The sequence below is a fragment of the Chinchilla lanigera genome, unplaced genomic scaffold (assembly GCF_000276665.1).
Source record: "Chinchilla lanigera isolate Chin_1 unplaced genomic scaffold, ChiLan1.0 scaffold00044, whole genome shotgun sequence".
Taxonomy (NCBI): Eukaryota; Metazoa; Chordata; class Mammalia; order Rodentia; family Chinchillidae; genus Chinchilla; species Chinchilla lanigera.
The window spans coordinates 11,717,111-11,739,240 of NW_004955445.1; the positions used below are offsets into that span (position 1 = coordinate 11,717,111).

Consider the following 22,130-nt stretch of genomic DNA (forward strand, 5'->3'; position numbering starts at 1 on the left):
TGGGAATCAAACTCAGGACCTTGCTATTGCAAAGCAGGTGCTGTGCTGCTCAGCTATATCCTTGGCCCAACGTAGCTCTTCATATTTTGCATAAAGCACTTAGATGAGCTTCTATCACACTCAAAATACACATGTGGGGGGTTATTATTCCCATTACATAAGTTCTTTTGGCTTAATGGGATGGGCAAATAGAGAGGTAGGACTGAGAAAATTAAAAAGCATGTGGGACCTCAACCTCTGCAGAGTCACCTGTAAGGGTTAAGGGTAGGAGGTGATGTTGCTATGACCAGGATCTCAGGAACATTCCAATCTGCCTCACTCAACTTCCCACTTTGAGTGTACAAACTATTCTACTTCTTTCCCATTATCTTTTACCTTTAAAGTCAGCCTTGCAGGTAAGAGGATAAGACCGAGCCTGACTCTTTCCCTTGTCTAGGCTTCTGTGAGAAATTCCACCATAGGAATGATCATCCATCCATCTACCCACCCTACAACAGTGAAGGTAGACTGAGAATCTGTAGGCTTTTGCAATGGGACTGTGCTGGGTTTGATTCTCAGTTCTATCACTTCCTGGTATGACATTAGGTGCTTCATCTCTCTGGACTTTTTTTTTCATGTAATGTTGGAACCAGGATAGCTACTGTGAAGAATAGCTGTAAGGATTAAACCACTCACCTAGTGACAAGAACATGACAGGAGAACACAAAGAAAATTCTAATACGGCTTTAGAAGAGCTTGTGGTTACTGTTGTGTTCTGTTAACAAATATTTACTGAGCACTAAGTGCCAGGTCTGCACTAGGCTCTAGTGCTGCAGAAATGAACATGAAACAGTCCTTGTTTTCAAGGTCTTTAGAAGGAATGATTAAAAGCAACTATCACTTATCAACTATCAGTTTATTTTCTATTTATCTGTGCTTTTCCTTGGTTATCTTTTACCCCTCAATAGGCCTAAGATGTGGATATTAGATGTGCTTTTACAGTGAAAGAAATTGAATGTTAATGAAATAACTCATTCATTCATGGCCACACAGTTAGAAAATTACCAAATCAAGTCTGAACCCTGCTATCAGATCAAATCCTATCCTTTCCCCACCAACTATCCATTCGGGCATTGACTCAGACTAGGAAGTGGAAGCCCAAGAGGGCTTACTCTAGCAAATCAGACGTCAAAGAGCACTAGCTGATGATGGAGTTCAAAACCTTAATATTATAAATGAAGAAGTGGAGATTTGGAGAAACTAAATTTGTACAACATCGTGCAGTAGTAAGTGGCAGAGCCAGAATGCAGATTCAAAGTAAGCAAGAGACTTCACTACATCAGGCTATTTCCAGAAGTGAAGAATCTTACCTTTTCTAGAGGTAGACAAAGCCAAGTTGGTTGGGAAGAAGTCCAGAACACAGTTGATGGAGAGAAGCTCACTATTGTGTCCTGGCCATCAACAGCCCCAGCATGAAGTTTGAACTGTCTGCAAATAAAATAGCAACCCCTGCTTTTTTCTGGGTTCCCGTGGCATGGAGAATTGTTTTCTGTCCTTTTTGACTTTTAGTCTATGAATTTCTGTCTTGGGTTAAATGTGTTTCTTGAATGCAGCATATTGTTGGATCTTGTTTCTTGATCCATTCTGCCAGTCTGTTTCTTTTCACTGGTGAATTGGGACTATTTACACTGATGGTTATAACTGATATGTATTGGATTTTCTTTTTCACATTGTTCTCCTGTTATTTGTTGCCTGTCTTTCTCCTCTGTTTAGTTGTTTTCCCTGCCTGGTGGCTTCTTTCTACTGGTGTTCCTGTATATGTAGTCTTCATTATCTCTTTCTAATATGTCCTTCAGAGCATTCTGTAGAGCTAATTTGATAGTCATAAATTTCTTCAGTTGTTCTTTGTCACGGAAGTGTCTTATTTCTCCATGAATTTTGAAAGATCATTTTGTGTGGCACATCAATCTGGGTTGAAGATTGTTTTCCCTTAGCACTTGAAATACCTCACTCCAAGATCTTCTTGATTTGAGAGTTTGTGTTGAGAAGTCTGTTGTGATTCTGATGGGTTACCATTTATAGGTAATGTGGTTTTTGCTGTAGTTGTTTTTATTTTTTTTTTAATTTAATTTTATTTTTTTTGTTTTTTTTCTGGTACTGGGAATCGAACTCACAATCTTGGGCTTGCCAGGCAGGCGCTGTGCCACTGAGCTAAATCCCCAGTCCCTTTAGTTGTTTTTAATATTTTGTTCTTGTGCTGAATGTCTACAATCTTGATTATTATATGCCTTGGTGTAGATTTATTTTGGCCATGGCTATTTGGAGTTCTACATGCTTTATTTATTTGTATATCAAGTTCTTTTTCCATGTTTGGGAAGTTTTTGGCCATTATTTCTGTGAAGAGGTTTTTAATGGCTTTTGCACTGTCTCCAGCTTCTCACTGATTCCAATCAATCTTATATTGTTCTTCTTTGTTTTATCCTGTAGCTGTTGGATTTAAAAACATCTTTTGTGGGTTGACAACTGGTGAGCAACTTGTAACATCCTGCAGAACTGAGTCAGCATGGTGTTTGGCGTGGGAGGCCCACATAAGGATTGTTGCCAGCAGCATAAGAAGCAGAATGGGGGAAAAAGGAGAGAGGCTGTTGGGAAGCTGTTAGGGAGCTGCTGGTTCTCTTGGATTATTCTGTTGGAGGACATTGTCATGCTGGCTTTGCCGATGGACTTGGCTGTTCTCATCAGAGGAGGAACTCAGGACCTTGTTGTCACTGAGAATGGCTATGGTTCACTTTGGGGGAGCTCTGGTCCTCACTTTGAGCATTGCTTCCAGGCTCCAGAGGGAAAGATGGTGCACTGCTTAGTCTCCTGGAGAAGCTTGTCACATTGACTTTTGGGGATGGGAACTCAGCTGTTCTCATCATTAGATGAGCTTGAGACCTCACTGTTGCTGAGGATGGCTGTGGTACTTTTTTAGGGAAGCTCTGATTCTTACTTTCAGCATTGCTTCCTGGCTCCAGTTCAGATCCTTCAGCCTGCTAGAACAGATCCTTCATCCCACTGGCACAGACTTTCTCGCTTCCACCCTTGACCTTTGGGCATTCCCAGCACAGATCTATGAAACAGGAGTGCATGAGACATTGTCACAAACTCTAGGCCTCCAGCTAGACTCACAGGAGGCATCATTATAGGCTCTGGGTCTTCAGCTAGACTCATGCAGGACACGCTGTGGGATCCAGGCCCTCAGCTGGATTCTTTGGTCTTTAGTGTGTGGACAGATTTCCTGCACTCTCTTTTTGTATATGATTCTTTGGGTGACTATTACAAATAATCTTATAAAATATGTGTCCTGTATTATATTGCTTCCCTTGCAGAACCCCAAACTACAGCAACATCACACCACAACAATATATGTGCACCCATGTTTATAGCAGCACAATCTGTAATAGCTAAATCTTGGAAATAACCCAAATGTCCATCAACTAAGAAACGGATAAAAAGATGTGGTATTTTACTATAATGAAATATTACTTGGCCATAAAGAAGGACAAACTTGAGTCTTTTATAGGTGAGTGCAACTCAAGACCATACTCATAAGTGAAATAAATCAGACCCATATGTGTAAACATTGTATTGTCTCACTTGTGTGAGAAACTGAACAAGTAAGTAAGGTCCAAAATGTACAAAAGATATTGTGAATTGGGAAGAAGTTGTTCAAAAGAAAAGACAAACTGTGATGAGGGAAAGGGGAAAGGAAGGAAGGGAAAAAGAAAAAAATATATATATACACAAGATAGTTAAGATAATTACATAACTAGTTTCTCTTAGTTCATTAAAAAGAGAGATTTGTGCTAATATTGTTTGGACAAGATAGGTCCATATTTTGTACTCTGAATAACTACTATGAAGACAACAATACTCAATGTATTAATTATTGTAACTCTCCTACTAACCTGTTTTGAAACACTGTTTTATTTCTTTTTCTTTTTCTTCTCTTTAAAATTAAAGAAAAACCCAGCCCCAGCAAACAGGGCTAACAGACGGGGAGGTGATGGATTTGGCTGCTCTTAACCACTTCTCTTTCCGACCCTGCCAAAGCCCCTAACCTAAATATATCCAATCTTCCTGCAGGAAAGACCCCTTGTTGAGCCTACTTCCAAAAATGGCTTTATACCTTTAATATTCATGAATGTAAGCTATTTTTCTATGGGGGTGCAAAAGGCAGCAACAATTTTGTTTTGCAAAAATATGTAAGCAAATCTGCAAGGTCATCTGATTTCCTTGCAGAAACACAACCCTTCACGGAGGCAGAATTGCTCAAGCGCCATTGAAGGCTTTGTGTGTGTGTGTGTGTGTGTGTGTGTGTGTGTGTAAGAGATGCATTCCTTTATGCTCAAATTTATTCTCCCTGTTGTATTCCTAAACTCACTTCATATCTGTGCCTGAAATTCTACAAATGGTGCCATCATGTTTGAAGTCTCAAGAGTCTATAAAATACAGACATATGTACAAATACACTGGGAAAATTTAGAAGAGCCTTTCACACCTTAGTGTGAATTACTATTTTTGCCCATTCAGAGATAGAGGTTTGGAAAGAGTAGAGTGGGACATGGTATTAAAGGGCCTACACTGTCAGATTTTTAGAGAAAAGGGTGGATCTAGGGGAGGGAAAGGAAAGGGGAGAGAGTGGAAACTGGTATGAAAATAATGAAAATGTTTTATGCATGTATGAGTATATCAGAATGAATCTCATTATTCTGTATTAGTAATATGCACTAGTAAAAAATCTTGAAAAGTGGGGTCTACACTGGTGAGGAAAAAGATTTCTGTAGTCTGGTATCACAGGAGATAAGGTTACAATAGGTACTGGGGAAGGAAGGGGAATGGAGGAAGGAACTAAAGATTTTAAGACCATTCTGAATAAAAACTTGTGGATTTGTATGAAAGTCTGTATCTGTTAAAGTTATATCACATCTTCCTGACACATGAGGAGAGTACTGAAGAGCCCTCGTCTTGGGATCCATTGATTTGCCTTAAGCCACACCAATTATTACTATTAGGAGACAGAGAGAAGAAAAACATGGGTATCTATCATTGGCTCATTTATTTCAGGAGACCCTCTTTTTACCTTCCATTTTATTCAGGGTCCTCTACTCAAGCCCAAGTTGGTGGCTTTCCATTGTCCATGGAATAATAATGACTACTCATCGTGCCAGGCACTCCACTAAACTCTTTGTAAATAATACATGTAAACCTCAGTGTGATTCTGAAAGTGAGATTTGACCACTGCTACTCAAAGAGTGGTCCAGGGACCAGCAACCTCCAGGTCATCTAAGAAGGTGTTAGAAATACACAATCTCAGGCCTAACTCTAGGACTACTGAGTCATAACATTCACTCTAACAAGATTCCTGGGTGATTTATGGGCACATTCACATTAAGGAAGAAATGGAAGAGGAGAAAGCAACTATAAATCAGCAATGTTTCCAAGGCTGCATACCTGCAAAGTGGTTGAGCTAGTCACTGAGCTCATGTTGGTTCATTACCAAAGTCCTTGACTGCTATAACCACTCTCTTCCTTGGATGTTGGAATTTCCTCAGGGAACTGATTTCAAGTTATGGATTCTATTAAAATGGTTTTAAACACCAACTTATGCTGCCAAGACAACTACATCTAGCCATCTCTCTCCCTGTGACTCAAAGAGGGACCAGGCAGCATCACTGTGAGAGTGGTAGTAAATTGGAGAAAACTGGAAAGCAGTATTTCTGGATCTTTTCTAGGAAAAAATCTGAGATGGAATCCTATTATATCCCATGGCCTCTGTCTTTTTTATCCAGTCAGGAGAGTCAAAGCCATGTGAGCTTCCTGAGAAATTTCACAAGGAGAGACTGCCAGCCTCATTTCTGGCCCCTGTGCTTCACCATACCCCTCTCCACATTCCCTCTTTAATCTCTCACTAGGAGTAACATTCACCATGACATGATGGAGGTGTGTAAGAAAGCTCATAATGTTACAGGTGAGAATCCAGTCTATGAGGTAAAGTCTAACAAAGAAATTAAAAAGAAGAGGTGGAACCATCCCAAGATGTCACCTTTTTTCTGTGTGGCCACAGGAAAGTAACCGTTTGGAGTTCCAGTCTATAACCTAGGGCTGTTATTAACTACTCTGAGGGTTTTGAGTATCCAGGACACATGAGCAAATCTCCTAATGCTGTGTCTGACACATACTGTGTGCTGCCACTATTATCATAATGCCCAACAGTGAATTTGAATGACTCTGGAGGCTTCCTACCACCTCTCTGGGCTGTTTTCTCATCCATCACTTTCAGGAGGATAATGACCAACAGCACAAGATTGGTGCAAGGATTCACCTGGAAAGTGTTAACACAGAGGATCCAAACCCTGAATGAGTTTCATTGCTTCAGAGTGAATGGTTCCCTGGACTTCACACTTGAGCAACCTGGTAAACCCACCCCCCCTTGCTTACTCATCTCAACCTAAGTCTAGGAAACAAGGACAGAGTGCTAAGAACAGATGCTGTGCTCCACCAGTGCTGAAAGCTGTCAATTTATTGGTTGGGAAAGGGAGGAGCTGTGGTCAGCTCAGGATGGAATGCAGGATCCAAAAAGAAAGGAGATGGCTGCAATGGAGCCAGATGTGAGGCCAGCCAGAAACTTCCCCTTTCGCTGCTCCTCAAGCTGGTGGTGCTGGAGCTAGAGGGTGAAAAGTACAAGAATACCATCAACAACAACATCCGGCACATTAGACAAGAAGACAAGCCGTTTAAATCCCAGACCAACTTCCCAATGCCAGCATAACACATGCACACCCGCGCGGGCGCGGGCGCATGTGCACATACACACCGCGCGGGCGCGGGCGCATGTGCACATACACACACACACACACACACACACACAGAAGCAGCAAAGCGCCACCCCTTTGGGACTCTTCTTGCATTTTTCTTCAAGTTCTAGACTTTTCTCTACTGCTTCATATCATCCTCAGGACCCACTGGGGTATATAGTAGTCACACATGACTGCTATAAGGCCTTCCTAAGGGTTCACAGGCATTTAATCTCCCTAGGAATCCCACCAGCACCAGGAAGTTCCATCATGCCTTCATTCCTTAGGTCAAGCTAAAATGAACTGGTCAAACAGATCTATTGCATCTCCATTCTATAAACAAAATAACTGTGGTCTAAGGAGTTAAGTGTCAGAGCTAAAATTTGAACCTCTGTCTTTCTGCTTGCAAATCCCACCTACGTAGCTGGCATCCATGAAGCTAAAAGATGGGTGGCATCATAGCAGAGCTCTGGGTTTTAGGGAGACCATGGATCCATCTTGGCCACTAAAGAGCACACTTTGCAGTAGCAAGCAAGGGCACTTGAACATGGTTCTCTTGCCAGGTTTCAGGTTTTTTTTTTTTTTATTAATCTGTGCACTAATAGATTCCATCAGTGACCTTCAGGTATCCTTTGTTGAGATCTGGTTAAAGGTTGCACATGACAATGATTTCAACCGAAGGACACTTCCAAGTCCATGTTCCTCCTGATCCTTCTGCCTGAAACGCCTTCGCACTGCACTTTACCAGGCTACCTGCCTTTTGTCATGCTCAGTTCTAGCTCAGGGTCACCCCTCTGGGAATCCTCCTCCAACTGTTCCTTTTCCAGCCTCCCCTAATCCCTGTCTGTGTGATGGTTCTGCCTCTGTTTCCCACAATCCTGGGTGCTTACAACAGGCACTGGGAGTGTCATCTATCCATTCACCTCAGCCAGAGGACTGAAAGCTCTGGAGTGTGGCGATGGTCACCTTTCTGTCCCAGCAACTGGACAGCCAGAGGCTGAGTGCTGGATCACCCAATGGGCCCACTGGCATTTCCTTCAATTTTCCTCTTTACTTTTTTGTGCTTACTTGACTACTTAACATTGTTTTATTCTTAATTGTATGAGGGCTTAATTTCATGAGGGTGTTGTATTCACTGATGCATTTCTGTCTTTTTAGGGCCAAGGTTACTAGAAGTGGATAAATTTAATTCTGGCCTGCTACAGAGTTAAGTGCTTAATATACATCAAACACACATTTGATGAATCAAACCGAAGTTAACAGGTCTCTTCTGCATCTGCACCAAAAAGCTAAGCCCTTTTGGTGAAAAGAAAGATCAACTCTTCTCCAGCCTCCCACTGGCCATGCACAGAGCTTCCTGCCTCCTGCCTCCAACCCTTCCATCTCCTCCAGCTACTGCTACATACTCCAGGACACGGCTGGGGCACAGCTCCCTCTCTTCCACTCCTGACTTACTGAAATGCCTCAAACAATGGGGAAAACCACCTCTTTCTTTAGCAGCTCCATTCATCCCAAACGTTGCCTCACCTTCTTTTCACCCTCTTCCTGCCCCTGACTCTATCCTGGTCCAGATCATCTCTCCCAGGACCCCTGCCTCTGGCCCAGCTCTTCTACAGTCTGTCTGCACAGCAGCCAGGGAGGCTTTGAAAATGTCAGTCATTCAAGTACCTTGAATGAGCAGCCCCGTGCTCTGCTTACCTCATGCTCTCTCTTTTTGTTACTCTCCCCTGCTTACTTGCCTACAGCTTTCTGGCTCTTCCTGTAATACACAGGGATGCTCCTGCCTCCACGCCTGCTGTCCCTCTGCCTGTGACACTCTTCTTGGACAGCCCCATAGCACTTTCTCTCATTTTTAATTGTAGACATTCTCGGCAAGGCCTTCACTTACTGTCTCTTTTATGGTTTAAATATGAGTCTACCTAAAGACTCATATACTGCGGGCTTAATCTTTAAGGCAGTAATGTTCAGAGGTGGGGTCTAAAGACATGATTAGATCACAAGGGTGCTGAATTCACTGATGCATTAACTCACGGGTGAGCTTATAGCTGAATGGACTCCTTGGAGATGTGGGTCAGCGGGAGAAAGTAGGTCACCAGGGACAGTCTTTGAAGGGTATATATGGTTCCCAGCCCCATCCTCTCTGACCTTTCCTCTTTCCATCTACTTCCTGCCTGCCAACTAGGTAAGAAGTCTTGCTCTACCATGCCCTGCTACCATGATGTTTCCACCTTGCCAGATGTCTAAAGGTAAGGGTGTCATCCAACCATGGACTGAAACCTCTAAAACCATAAACCAAAATATATCTTTCCTCCTTTAAGTTGATTTGCTCAGGTATTTTGTCACAAGAATGAAAACTAACACCCTTGTATAAAATTGCAATAATATTCCCTGTCTCCCCCTCCCTGGGTACTCCTTTCCTCTCTTGTGTTTTCTTTTCCTGACGCCATCCCTGTAACATACTACAAAATCGGCTTGTCTATTGTGTTGGTCACCCATTAGACTATAAATCCCATCAGAGAGACACTTTTGTCTGATCTGTTCACTCACTGAGCATCCCCAGCATCTAGAGCTGTAATAGATACTTAATAAATAGCTGTTGAGGCGGGAAAATAAATAAGTGGACAAACACACAAGCATGAAGGTGTTCACCCAGGTCTCTCTTTTCAACCTGCTGCAGGTCCCATCACCCCTGGGTCTTTGCCCCACCTACCTTGGAAGTTGGGTGTGACACAGGATACCTTTCCGCAGCCGTTGCGGCAGCATTTCATCAGGCCACTACACTGGCTGTCCTCTTGACACTGGTCCTCACAGATGCCAAGCTGTGGTAACTCCACACTGGGGCAAGTACCTGGCTTTTCTGGGTAGAAAAAGAAGTAAGAAAATATAGACTGAGATGGAGGGAAAAGGTGATCAAAGTATGATCCTCCGCTGCTCCTCAGCCTGGTTCGCAAACACTACTGCTGCCTGCTTGAGTTGATCTCAGGGCTCTAAGCTGTTCCCATTTGTCCCCGAGGGATTGCCTAGAGATCCTTCCTCCTTCTGCTCCCAGACGGCTCTGGGATCATCAGAGTTCAGTTTGCATCTCAGTTCTACCATTTTCTAACTTTGTAGCCTAGGACCAGAAATCTCCCAGAACACCAGATCTTCAGGTGTCAAATGGAATCAGTGACATCCACGGGGTAAATTATCGGCTCATCGTTACAAAAGCAATGGAAGTACATGGTATTGTTTCTTCCCCAAAGATTGAGCTACTTTGTAATAATAATGATTGCTTATAATAGTTAGCATTTAATTCATTCTTGCTATATGCCAGACACTTTTCCAAGCACTTGACATATTAGCTCATCTAACTTTCATAATAACTGCAAAAAGGGGGAAGGATGTATTAATATTTCCTCAATTTTAAGAGGAAGATATTGAACCACTAAGGGGTTAAGTCACTTGCCTAAGGTCATGCAGGACTGAGGCAAGCCTGAACCACAGGAAACCTGGCCCCAGACTGCATTGGCCACCTTGCACTATGCTTCACACACTGTGAAGTGTGGTGCTCACATGAAGGTTACACACTCAACATTCGCTTTATTCACCTCCACAGACTCGCTTCCAGTTGCAATCACTCGGCCCATGACCCTCCATACAGACGCACACACCCTTCCACCCCCACACACAACGCCCAGAGCTACCGCTGCAGAGCTGTGCTTTTTACTAGCTCTCAATGGAAAATGATGATCTCCTGCAGTCGTCGCATAAAATAGCTTCATTGTCGGGGATGTTTCTAACCCTATTTGCATCATGGATGAGGAAAATGAGGCATAAAAAGGGGAAGGGGCATCCCAACACTACCTGCTGGTCAGGAGGTTTGGTTTAAACAAGACCTGAGCCCAGGCTTCTACACACACACACACACACACACACACACACACACACACACATGCACGCACACATAGAGCAGAGCTGCCTACTTGAGTTGATTCCTTACTCAAGAAGTGGCAAGCGAGCCCTGGCAAACATAAAACAAAGGCACAGAACTAGGTGATCAGTTGTAGAAGACCATGAAAGTAGCTGACAGAGTCCCTGCTTCCTAACCCAAAGAAACACACTCCCTTGAAAATGGCAAGACCTCTCAATGCAGGAACAAAAAGCCTTGGGACAAAAAGAGAATAAACAGGGAACACTATACTTCTCGCAAAGCAAGCTGCTATCCCAGTGTGCACTCCCTCAGGGCGCTCTTCCCACCCGCCGTTTCACTGAGTTAATCCCATAGTTTGGGGTTCTCACTCTCACTTTGCAGACAAGCAAGAAGAGGCTCAGAGAGACAAAGCAGTTTACTCAGGACCACACACCTAGGATATGTCAGAGCTAAGACACAAGGCTCCAGTTTCCTTCCCTGGCGCAGGAGGCCCTTTGACCTGTCCCCTTCTCCCCTTTTTGCCTCAGTTCATTTACCTGAGAAAGGGAACAAGCTCTTATCCACCTAACATCTTAGACTCCTTCTGTCCTTCTGATGCTGTGGTCTGTCAGTTCCTTGCTTCGTCTCCCCTCCTCCAGCGCTCCTTCTGGTCCTGTCTCAGATGCACATTAGGGACCTCCATACCCAGAAGCTGCCCCAGGTGGCAAGTCTTCCTGAGCTTCTCCTACCCGCTGCCCTTAATGTATGGGATCGCATAACTGCAAAGCTTCCCTGCCTCTGCTGCCAGTTTAGGGGACGATAACAGAGGGGCAAAAACTCACAGGGGATGTCTTCTGGATGAAGACCAATAATTACACGCCTGGGTCCTCCCTGCATCCTATCGCTGACTCTCATGCCCAGATTTTCCTTCTGAAAAGCCTGCATTCCATGCTAAGGCTGCTTGTTGCCCTGATCAGAGTCCCTTGTCTGTGGAGAGGCTTGAGCCCTAGCAAGCATTCCAGCTCTCTCTCTCCCTTGGTCCTTCAGGGAAGATAGTTTAAAGACAAGGGAGAAAGAGCAGATGCCCAGGGCAGGGTCCTGATGTTCTTCAAACCTCTCAGCCAGCAAATGGCAAAGGCAAACTCTGAACATCACCCCCACCCCCGTCCGCGCCCAGCTACAGGATGACGATGAGACCTTGGGCGAGAACAGCGTTCTCTGTCACTCTCTTCCATAGACAGAGGATAAGTATCTCATCCTGATCTGTAGAGTCCTTTTCTGACCAAGTAGGAATCTGTAGAGTCCTGCTAGGCAGGTTCTAGCCGGCCCGGGGAGGAAACTGCGGCCCGAGTCCCCACACTGCCGGGAACAATGTCCTGCTGCGGGTGCCCGGAAGCCTGTCACGCACCAGAGATTCGAGTCCAGCCAGGGGTTAGGGGACCGCCCGGGCCCTCTGCTGCGCCTCAGTGACGCCTTTGTCTCCCCCAGGGCCACGCGAGGGAGGGCGCGGACGGATCTGGTTTCCTCCGCCTCGACCTTCGCGGGGTCCCGGGCTTGGATGGCCCTTCCTCCGGGAACCGGCACTCCCTCCTCCCGGCAGCCTGCGGCGGCCCCGCCCCGCTCCGCTCCCGCCGGGTCGCTGAGAGGTTACCGTTGGGCATCGAGCAGATGGTGCCGCAGTTGCCCTGGCAGCACTTGAGGTTGCCCGCGCAGTCGCTGTCGGAGTTGCACTCCATGGTCAGTGTACAGTTCCGGTCCGCCTGGAGCTGGGGGCACACACCCGGCTTCTTTGCTTCTGTGGCTAGGGGCGGGAGGGGAGGGCCTCAGTGGGAGCAGGCAGAGGATGCCCACCTCCTGCTCCAAGGGCCCCACAGCTCAGCGCCAAGGAATTTCACTCTCTGGCCCTAGAGGACCCCTTGAAGCTCGCAAAGGGCCCCACCTCCAGGTCCAGAGTCTTGAGCACCTCAGAGTACAGGAGTGCCCCAATGCCGGCCCTCCGAGCCCTCCAGTCTCAGACTTCAGGGAGCCCTGCAGCGCTGGACAAATGACTTCGAAGTCTGGGCAGAACTCCAGGCTGCATTCCAGCCCGTGTCTACCTGCAGCACAGAAGCCGCGGCCCTGCAAATGTCAGCCCTCGGCGGTCCCCCACCGGCAGTACACTGGACCCCACATCCTAAATTCCCAGGGTAACTAGACTTATGCCTCGGGGGTCCCTTAATTTGCATGGGTCCCCCCACTTGCGCCCCAGGAATCCCCCTTCTCACCCCCTAGAAAGGTGTGTAGCCTTTCTTCTTCCTGGCTCTGTCCTGCGCTGGTGGCTTTGCTCTTCTGCACGCCTGGCCTCTCCGTGCCCGACTCACCTGTGGCCTGGAGGAGGCCGGGCAGCAGCAGCCCAAGGAGGAAGGCTGTGGCCAGCAAGCAGAGACGGCCGACAGGCATGGTGCTGCGCGGGGTGGGGAGCGGGTGCAGCTCAGGAGCTCAGTAGGAAGGGGGGATTTAAACATGCGCCCGGGGGCGTGGGATAGGGGCGGGGCCGAGCGACGGGGTGCAGGAGGGGGGTAGAGAACAAGCGCGAGAGCTGCCACCTCATGCCATTTCACAATCCCCTGGGATCAGGTGTCACTCTTGGCCCCGGTGGGAACCAGGAACCCAAACAGCTTCCAGGCCTGGTGCAGCTCGACCAGCTGCAGCCGGACCCTTGTCCGCTGCTTCCTCTTTTCCTTCCTCCTGGGGCCTAAGGGCAGGGCAGCACAGGGCAGGGCAGGGTAGGCAGGCCAGGAGGTCCTGGTCTCCAGGATCTGGAGCCGGCTTTCAGATGCTTGGGTACTCCTTGGAATGCCTCAGGGCAGGATGGAGGAGGAAAAGGCAGGATGCCACAGGGAGGCAATGGACCCTGGGAATTAAGAGGTTGGACTTGGTGGTGATTGGATCAGAGTGCAGATCCGTTTAGTGATGAGTGGTGGAGGGCTGGAGAGGTGATCAGAGCATATAGGAGAGGATACAAAGTGTACAGCAGAAGCGACAATGAAATTAAGCAATGAGCCATTTGGACAAAGGCCCACGGTGATGTGTGTTTGTGTCTCTGTCTCTTCACACTGCACTCTTATCAGGGATGGGTGGGTGTCGGGCACTGCGCTCCTCGCCTCCAGGAATCCTCCCAGCATCTAGAACTGAGCGTTCTCGGCATCAGCTGTATATATATGACAAACACGTCTGTGTCAGATGTTTGAGAGCCTCTCCCCAAGGCCCCATGTAAAGCTGAACAGACAAGGCTTTAAACCCAGATTTCTCCCTCCAGTTCCTTGTCTTTTTCCATCCCATTGTAAATATTTGCGGGGGCCGAGCATGTGACACACAAAGGGGAAGACGCTTGGTCCAGAAAAAGTAAGCAAACTGAGCCCTCCTGCTCTGTCAAGAGCTTGATTTGACTCTCACCTCCATCACCTTCCATTAGAGAGATTTAGAATGATCACTTCCCTGTTCTGAACAATCATTTTGCCATCTATAAAAATGATCAAATAAGACTTCAATGCAAACATGAGTGTAAACTTCCTGCCATGAAACGACTACAATAGGTAGGTTTATATGATAGATACAGGAACCCAAAATACAACACAGTATACATCACATAAATGGTATGAATGCTCAATAAATAAATTTGAGTATCTACCATTACCAAGGAGACTGATAAGTACAGTTGGCCTCTGTATCCATAGGTTCCACTCTTTTTGACTCAAGCAAATGGAAAATACTTTGGGAAGAACTGCATCTGTACTGAACATGTGTAGACTTTTATTTCTTAGCATTATTCCCTCGACAATACGGTACACAACTATTTACATGACATTTACATTGTAGTTGGTTGTTAAAAGTAATCTATACATGACAGATAAGCACGAGAGTATAGGGTAATGATAGCAAATCAATGGCACGAGTGTTATTTGTTTTTCTTTTAAGACAAAAGATGTTAATGTATGAGTTGTTTTTTTTTTTTTTTTTCTAAACTAAACCCTCAGTATTCAGGTTCAATTGCAGTGTTGGCATTTTGCGATAAGTAAGTGGGTTTGGGGTTGCAGTTTGGGCACTCACCCCTAAAAGGTGGGCCATCAGTAATACAAAGAATACAAGGAATGTGTGTAGTTTATATGCAGCAGGTGTGGAGTTCAGTATCTACAGGGACTCTGAAACCCATCGGTTATGGTTTGTGTCTGGATGTCCCCCTAAAGCCTCATGCAGTAATGGGGAGGGCTTTTAGAGTTTATGATTGATCCATGGTCCATTGCTGGGATTATGGGTGTGAGTGCTACACCCGCCCTGGGGTGGGTAATTTGCATATGTAAGGGAGAAAAAGAAGCTGCCTGCCTGCTCTCCTCCATGTTGCTGTTGTTGCTTTTGCTGTCTTCCCCGCCATAAACGGTTGCCCTCTGCCACGTGCCCTCTGCCTTGGAGTCAGCCAAGTATGGACTGAAACCTCCACAAAGTGTGAGCTAAATAAACCTTTCCTTCCTTAATTTTGGGCATCAGGTATTTTGTCCCAGCAAGGAGAGAAAAGTAATCAAGACACCATCCCTTGCAGACATTGAAGAGTGACTATACACATCAAGCTTTGGAATCCAGGGTGGTAAATGCCAAAACAGTTACCAAGGATATCATGCAGGAAATACCTCTAAATATTTTTTATGCTCAAGTGACCTGAGGGTCCATAAACCCGAAGAGGTCTTTGTTCCCGGAGGCTAGAGGGGGTTTGAGACAGTGAAAACCAGAATGACAGCTGAGTAGAGTTTGGTGATGTGATATATCCAGTCATTGTCCCCATGGTAGATGTTGGTAAAAGAGGCTGAGAATGTCTCCTTCAACTTCCTTGCCGGGCCTGGGGACTGGAAACATGCCGTTGTTGGGCGGGCCAGGACTGTTTACTCTGAGCTCAGAGAACAGTCAACAGTGTTGAGGGCAAGAGCCAGGTGGGGACATAGCCTTGGGCAGGCTCCTGAAATTCAGGGCACGTAGAGGACACTTTGGTGAGCAGCTGGTTTTAGCCTGTGGGCCAGCTGTCTATAGGAGATTCAGCCCTAGGCACTATTGTCCCAACTTTCTCTCCAGATTTATTGAGCTTCCCTGGCCAAGAAACTGCTCAGACTTACCCCTCCTAACACCTCATGTGCTTCCTGGCTGATTGCTTTCTATTACTGGAATGTGCATTAGTTTGAAGCTCAGAAGTGGGGTGGGATGGGGTGGGGTAGAAGGATGGGATGGAGAAGAAAGTTTCATAGGTCAGTGGTGTCAGTTGTTTAGCTCCAGTGGCCCCATGTTCTGTCCTAGGTACAACTGTGTATTTTCTCTTCTACATATATAAAAAGGGCAGAGGCTTTAGAACTCAACGTATCCAGGTCCTAATCAGAGCTTAACCACTTCCTGCTTGCGACTTAGAGCAGCCCTTTGCCTTTTAGGCCCTATGTTTTCCTCCACAAAGTAACATCTTGAAGGATTATTATCTGTATTAAAGGGAAAAGCATACACCAGAGGTTGCAAATCCAGCTGGAGCACATGTATTATTGGCCTACACAGTACATTTTAAAGATTTAAATCAGTTGCCAAGATTTAAAGTGGGGAATTCCACATAAAAAAATCTGTAGGTTCTCTTGGAAAAAAAATATAAGATCTGGTAGCACAGTCCTGCAAACTTACAAAGCAGCCGTCAGCTAGTGAAACAGTTAGAGATCACCACAGGGACAGAGAACGAACTCCTGGGCCCTTATCCTATTACTCATTAAAAGCATAGTTTGTCTTTTCTTCTGAGGCAGTCAGGGACCTAGAGGGTGGGCCTGAAGATGCCCAGTAGGTAGCTGAAAGCAGGATAAAAGCTTGGTATTTCTGCTTTCATGTTCTTTCCCTTCTGTTACCTAAGATCTTTGGGAGAGGTCCTTGCTTATCTTCCCACCAACAGCCAGTGCTGGTCTTATGAGGGAGTCAGCTAGGGGGTCAAACCAAATCAAGCCCTCAGATGACAGTAGCCATCATCTGACTCTAACCTCATGAAAATGCAGGCAATCCAAGTGAATGCACAGGACCACGAGTATGGAGGTATTGGCCAGAAGTATGTGTGAGATGGGTATGCAGAGGTAAGGGACTTCGGGAGTCACATACCCAAAACCTCCTGGAATGCATTGTTAGAGATTAAAAGATAGCCTACAAGGCTACAAGTACAAAGAGGATCAACACACTCCTTTAAGAATGTATGTTCTTGCCCTTGGCGTCCCCCTATTCCAATTTATTATTTAGATTGACCCTAAGGTCAGTCATGCAACAGACCACCCTGACCTTCCCCTGTCCCCTACAAGAATTCCTGCACAGACATTATCCTTCCTTTGTTCTTTATCCTCGCTTCCTGTTTCTATCACTAAAAAGCCACAGGGGCTTCAGTTTGGGGCTGTCTTTTATGAGACTTTTTCATGCTGAGGAGTCTCAGTTAAGGGCAGCCCCTCTGGGCCCTCTTGGAGTTTGGATTGAACATTGGCTCCAAGTAATCTTTCATCCTTTTGTGCCATACCATGGTCATAAATTGTGACACATGAGAATATTAACTACCCCTCTCTTCCCCCATGCGCATAAGCATTGGTCTGGGTGCACTCTGAGCTCCCCACTGTAGGTTCCTGCTAAGATTTCATCTTCTCTAGATATTATCACGATTATACCAGCACCTGATCAACAAATAGAACTTTTGAAAGATTCAGGATATAGCCAACGGCTATGCCTAAAATGGAGGGGAAGACAATCAATAGGACAGAAAGTAACATGGATGGACATTCTGCTGCTGAAAGCTCCAAGGGCAAAGATAGCAAAGCACCATAATCATGAGTGTTAATTCTGTCACGAACCACCTGGAGAAGTTCAGCTTCACAAAGGAAGCCTACAACAAGTATGGTGGTACCTTATTTTGTGAACACTTTTGTTTGCAAACAATTTGGTTCAGAAGCAGAAGGATTTGGCGATAGTTTGTGTTTTTGCTTGCAAACTTTGCATTGGGTGACAAATGTGACTGCCATCTTTCTTACACAAACACAAATGTGGCCATCTTTTCCAAAATCTTAGAACAAATTAAGTTTGTGAACCGAGGCACCACTGTTTCATCAAAAATTATATCAAGGCAAAACTTGAAGAAGAAGGTCCAGAAAGAGTAAAGCCTTGCATGGCAGGGAGTGCAGAACAGATCAAGTATATCCTTGTTAACTTAAAATACTACCAGAACTTTGTTGATGAAAATATGAAGATGATGTGAGCCTTAAATATGATTTTCTTTAAAGATGGTTTAGAGATGGACAAATGTTAACAGGTTTGGCAATGATTTTGTACCTATACTTTGTCACCATAACTGGCTGCTACTTGTCATCCATCCAACACCAGGACCAGAGACAAAGAGGACTGATATTTTGGCCAATATTCATTTGGGTGGAGGCTTTGGTTTTAAGTGAAAAAGAACTTGCCATGCAAGTTGTCTAAAATGAAAATGCATTTAAACTCGATTGAGAGAATGCCTCTTAATTTAAATACACAATACATATTTAAACTAAATCCATCTTCTAGGATCCCTGGAGAAGCCATATACTAAGAGGCACTAGACCATCCTCAGTAACTTTTACAGTGGAAATGACTTCTGGGACTAAAATATACAAAGCAATCATCAAAATTTTAATTCTGAGTTTTAGTAAAGGGAAAAATCATGGTCATGCTCATGACAGTGCCAATATTTGAAACAGCCTTGCACATTATACTACATCTCCAACAACAGAAGTGGTAAATCTGGAGGAGATCACCGAAAGAATAAATAGAGACTGATTCAGTTGGAAATAATAATATTAAGTGGTTGTTTTAAGCCACTAAGTTTTGAGGTGTTCATCACCCATCAATAACTATCCATATAATAAATAAAACCTCTGTTCTCGTAGCCTATACTCTCTAGTGAAGAAAATAAGCAAATCAATGAGTAAATGTGTAGATAAAAATATTTGCTATAAAGGAATCAAAACAAGGTGATGTAATTGTAGACTGGGGTGAGGAAACAAAGAAAGGGCTCTCTGGGAGGGAGACATCTGTAACATGTATCCATACAGTCATCTGGGTGGTGAGTGTTATAGAAAATGTTAAATCAAATCAGTGGCTCCAGGGCAGGAACCAGCCTCATTAAAACCAAGACCAATACGAAAACCAGCATAGCTGGAATAGAGTAAAAGGAGGTGAAATCAAAGAACTAGCCAGGAACAAGGTCGTGTAGACCCATATGGCAAATAACATGGGACATTTTCTAAGCGCAATGGGAAGTAATGGGTTAATTTCAACTTGGAGATTGGAATGCAAAAATCATCTAATTTGTAGTATCTGAAAACCTCTCCAGCTGCTCTGAAGAATGGATTATAGGAGGGCAGCTGTGGAAATGAGAGTAGTCATAAGGGGATTTTTGCAGCTCTCTTAAAGGATTGAGAGTAATGTTCCTTTTGCTAGGCAGATGATCATAAATTACTTGGTACTGGTTGGTCCATTACGCCTGGAAGACAGGTCTGAATTAGACCTGTGATTATCTGTAATTACTATCTTTATCTTAGGCTACCCTAGGATAAAAATCTCAGGGAGAGGCTGTGTGGTTATTGATTCATTTGTTAGCAAGAGGCCAGTCTCATGATTCTGGTCCTTGTTGGTATGAAATGAATGGGGAACCCCATAACTGCCGTGAAAGTTGTATCCTAAAGGGAAACATGGTGGAGATCCATGTGATTTTACTACTCTGAGGCCAAGAGTGATGTGGCAGTCTTTACACAGGACCATAAATGTCTTGGTACTCGTATTAAAAACTGCTCTGTATTGTTTCTAACTTTTTATTTTCTTTAGTTATTTGATCAGTCTTGCATTCTTACATCTGGTAATCTGAGCAACAGCATTGAAGATAACAATATGTAATAGAACAACCATTGTTAATTCCTATCATCTTGTTTTGAAATTCTGTATCGTCTTTATTGTTTTTTGTCTTTGTTGTTGTTATTTTTTTCTCTTTAAAATTAAAAAAAAAAAAAGTGGGATCTGTGTTTCCTTCCCTTGGATCTAGGCAGGTTTGTAATAGCTTCAACCAATAGAGTATAGTAGGTGCTGTTATGGGGCTTTTGAGGCTAACCTTTAAAAGGTCATCAGTTTTTTACCCTTCTTACTGGAACACTAGCTCATAGAGCCCTGAGCTGCTATGGAAGAAGTCTGACTATCAGGCTGCCATGTGATAAAAAGGCCTCAGGAACCTGAAGACTTTATATGTAGACTTTGGTCAGCAAACCTAACCAAACCCAGCCTCTCACTCCTCCCGGCCCCAGTGCCACACAGCTGAATGAAGAAGACTGTGTAGACTCCTCTGCAGCCATTGAGTCACTCTCAGTTGCTTGAGTCCTTCCAGCTGAGTCTTTCCAGATGTAAGCACACAAGATTGATCAAACAATTAAAGAGAATAAAAAGTTAGAAACCATACAGAGCACTTTTTAATACGAGTACCAAGGCATTTAAGGTTTGTGCAAAGACTGCCAGGACCATAATTAAACTATGCCCTGCCTCAGGTGCTGGCCCATAAAATCCATGAGCACAATAAAATAACTGCTGTTTTACGCTAGTTATAGGAGGGCATTCTATGTAACAATAGGTAACTGGAGCAGGTAGAAAATATCGACAGGGTTTTTTTTTTTTTTTTTTTTAGAAAATATCGACAGGGTTTTTTTTTTTTTTTTTTTAAACCCATTTTTTTTTTTTTTTTTTTAAACCCAGTTGGATTTGTGAGTGGACTGCCTAGAATTACAGTACATGTAAATTTGTGAGGTTAATTTGCAAAAATTATCCAAAACAGAAGTGAAGAAGAAATATTACCTAGCAAATAGTTTCAGTATTTGCTAAATTGCCCCTATCCCCTACAGATAAGAATAGTTAATGCTGAGATTTGTGATCAAGAAGACATGGTTTGTGCTCCAACTCTGTCACTTTCTAGCTTTGTGACAGTTGGCAAATTATTGCACCTCCTGGAGCCTCAGTGCCTTTTTTTATAACATACAGGTAATACTTCTAGCCTCAAAAGGTCAACATAAATTAAGAGAAATCTTGCAAAGCAGTCAAGACAGCGCCTAAAACCTAACCAGCAGCTACTGTATTTTCAGAACGCGCTGTCAAAGCCCTGGGCTATCTCTTCCTGCCCCTGCTGCACCCCACTGGGCTCTGGCGCTGTCATCTGTCTGTGTGTTCAGACAGTCTCAGACCTGGACATAAAACACTTTGTCTACTCACATCCCATCAGTTCATGATGCCGGAAAATGTTTTTCTTTGTCTTATAGAGTCAGGTGTGGTGGTTTCTCTGTCTGATCTGTACAGGGAGAAAGGCTGTATCTCTGAGACTCCCAGATAATTACCCAGTAGCTATTTTTCTTTCTTCTTCACTGGTATGGTTTTACCGTGTCCCCAAGTTAGTGTGCTAGAACCTTAATTTCCAGTGCATTGGTACTGAGAGGAAGTGGAGCTTTTAGAAGGAAGTTAGGTCACTAAGAAGCAGCAATTCCTTTCTCGTGGAGTGGGTTGTCACTCTTGTAGAACTTGGTTGTTACAAAGAAGCTGCCTCCTGTGTTTCCCTCTTTCCCATGCACGAGATTCCCTTTCATTTTTCTACCATAAGTTAAAGCAGCATGTGGTCCTTAACAGACACAGGTGCTTGATTTTGAATTTTCTAGCTTCTAGATCTGTGAGCCAAAATAAACACTCTCTTCTTTAGGTGTTCTATTTTAGAAACAGAAAAAGACTCAGACCCTTACTCAAGAAAGAAAGCTTAATTTTGTACAGGGCAATACACACCCTATTAGAAATGCTGCATCTCTAAGCCTGCCTCAGCTAAGATTGGTTATGAGACACAGCTTTAAGCTGTGAATATAGGCTGAGGTTCCTGACATCTTTGTCCAAGGAAAAAGATAAAAACTCAACAAAAGAAAGTTTTGGGCTCTCCTTTCTTTTTAACAAAAATGGAGATGTGATGCCTAGAGGATTAGCAGCCATCTTGTACACATGAGGTGACCAGTATGAGCACAAAGGTCTTTGAGTTGGAAATCTGGGGATCTCCTAGGTGTATTTTGAGGAGTACATCAGATATGGACCATCTACTATCCAGAATGCTTCTTGCATAAAAGAGGAGACCTTTTATTTATCTAATCTACCATCAAGCTTTTCATTGTCTACAGACAAACATTTTACTAAGTCCTACAGAGACTATATTAGTTTCCTAGGGCTCCTTAGCAAAATTCCACAAGTTGAGTGGATTAAATAACAGAGATTTATTCTGTCATAGTTCTGGATGTTGGAAGCCCAAGGCTGAGGTGTTGGTGGATGGTTCCCTCTGAAGACGGGAAGGAAGAATTTGTTCC

At 44.3% G+C, this 22,130-nt stretch overlaps 1 protein-coding gene across 2 annotated transcripts; it reads right to left on the minus strand.

Annotated features, from left to right (window-relative positions):
- Window positions 1-6,523: 6,523 nt before the first annotated feature.
- On the minus strand, window positions 6,524-13,194 carry Wfdc2 (WAP four-disulfide core domain 2). Of its 2 annotated transcripts, none has more exons than XM_013518349.1 (4): window positions 12,972-13,194; window positions 12,359-12,508; window positions 9,529-9,675; window positions 6,524-6,688 (listed from the first exon to the last, which is right to left on the minus strand). In XM_013518349.1, exons 1-4 carry the CDS (start codon window positions 13,144-13,146, stop codon window positions 6,669-6,671), a joined length of 492 nt encoding a protein of 163 aa, XP_013373803.1. In that variant the 5' UTR covers window positions 13,147-13,194; the 3' UTR covers window positions 6,524-6,668. The 2 variants fall into 2 exon arrangements, with proteins under 2 accessions (XP_013373803.1, XP_005392480.1); XM_005392423.2 differs by having other exon boundaries at window positions 13,068-13,192.
- Window positions 13,195-22,130: the final 8,936 nt, after the last annotated feature.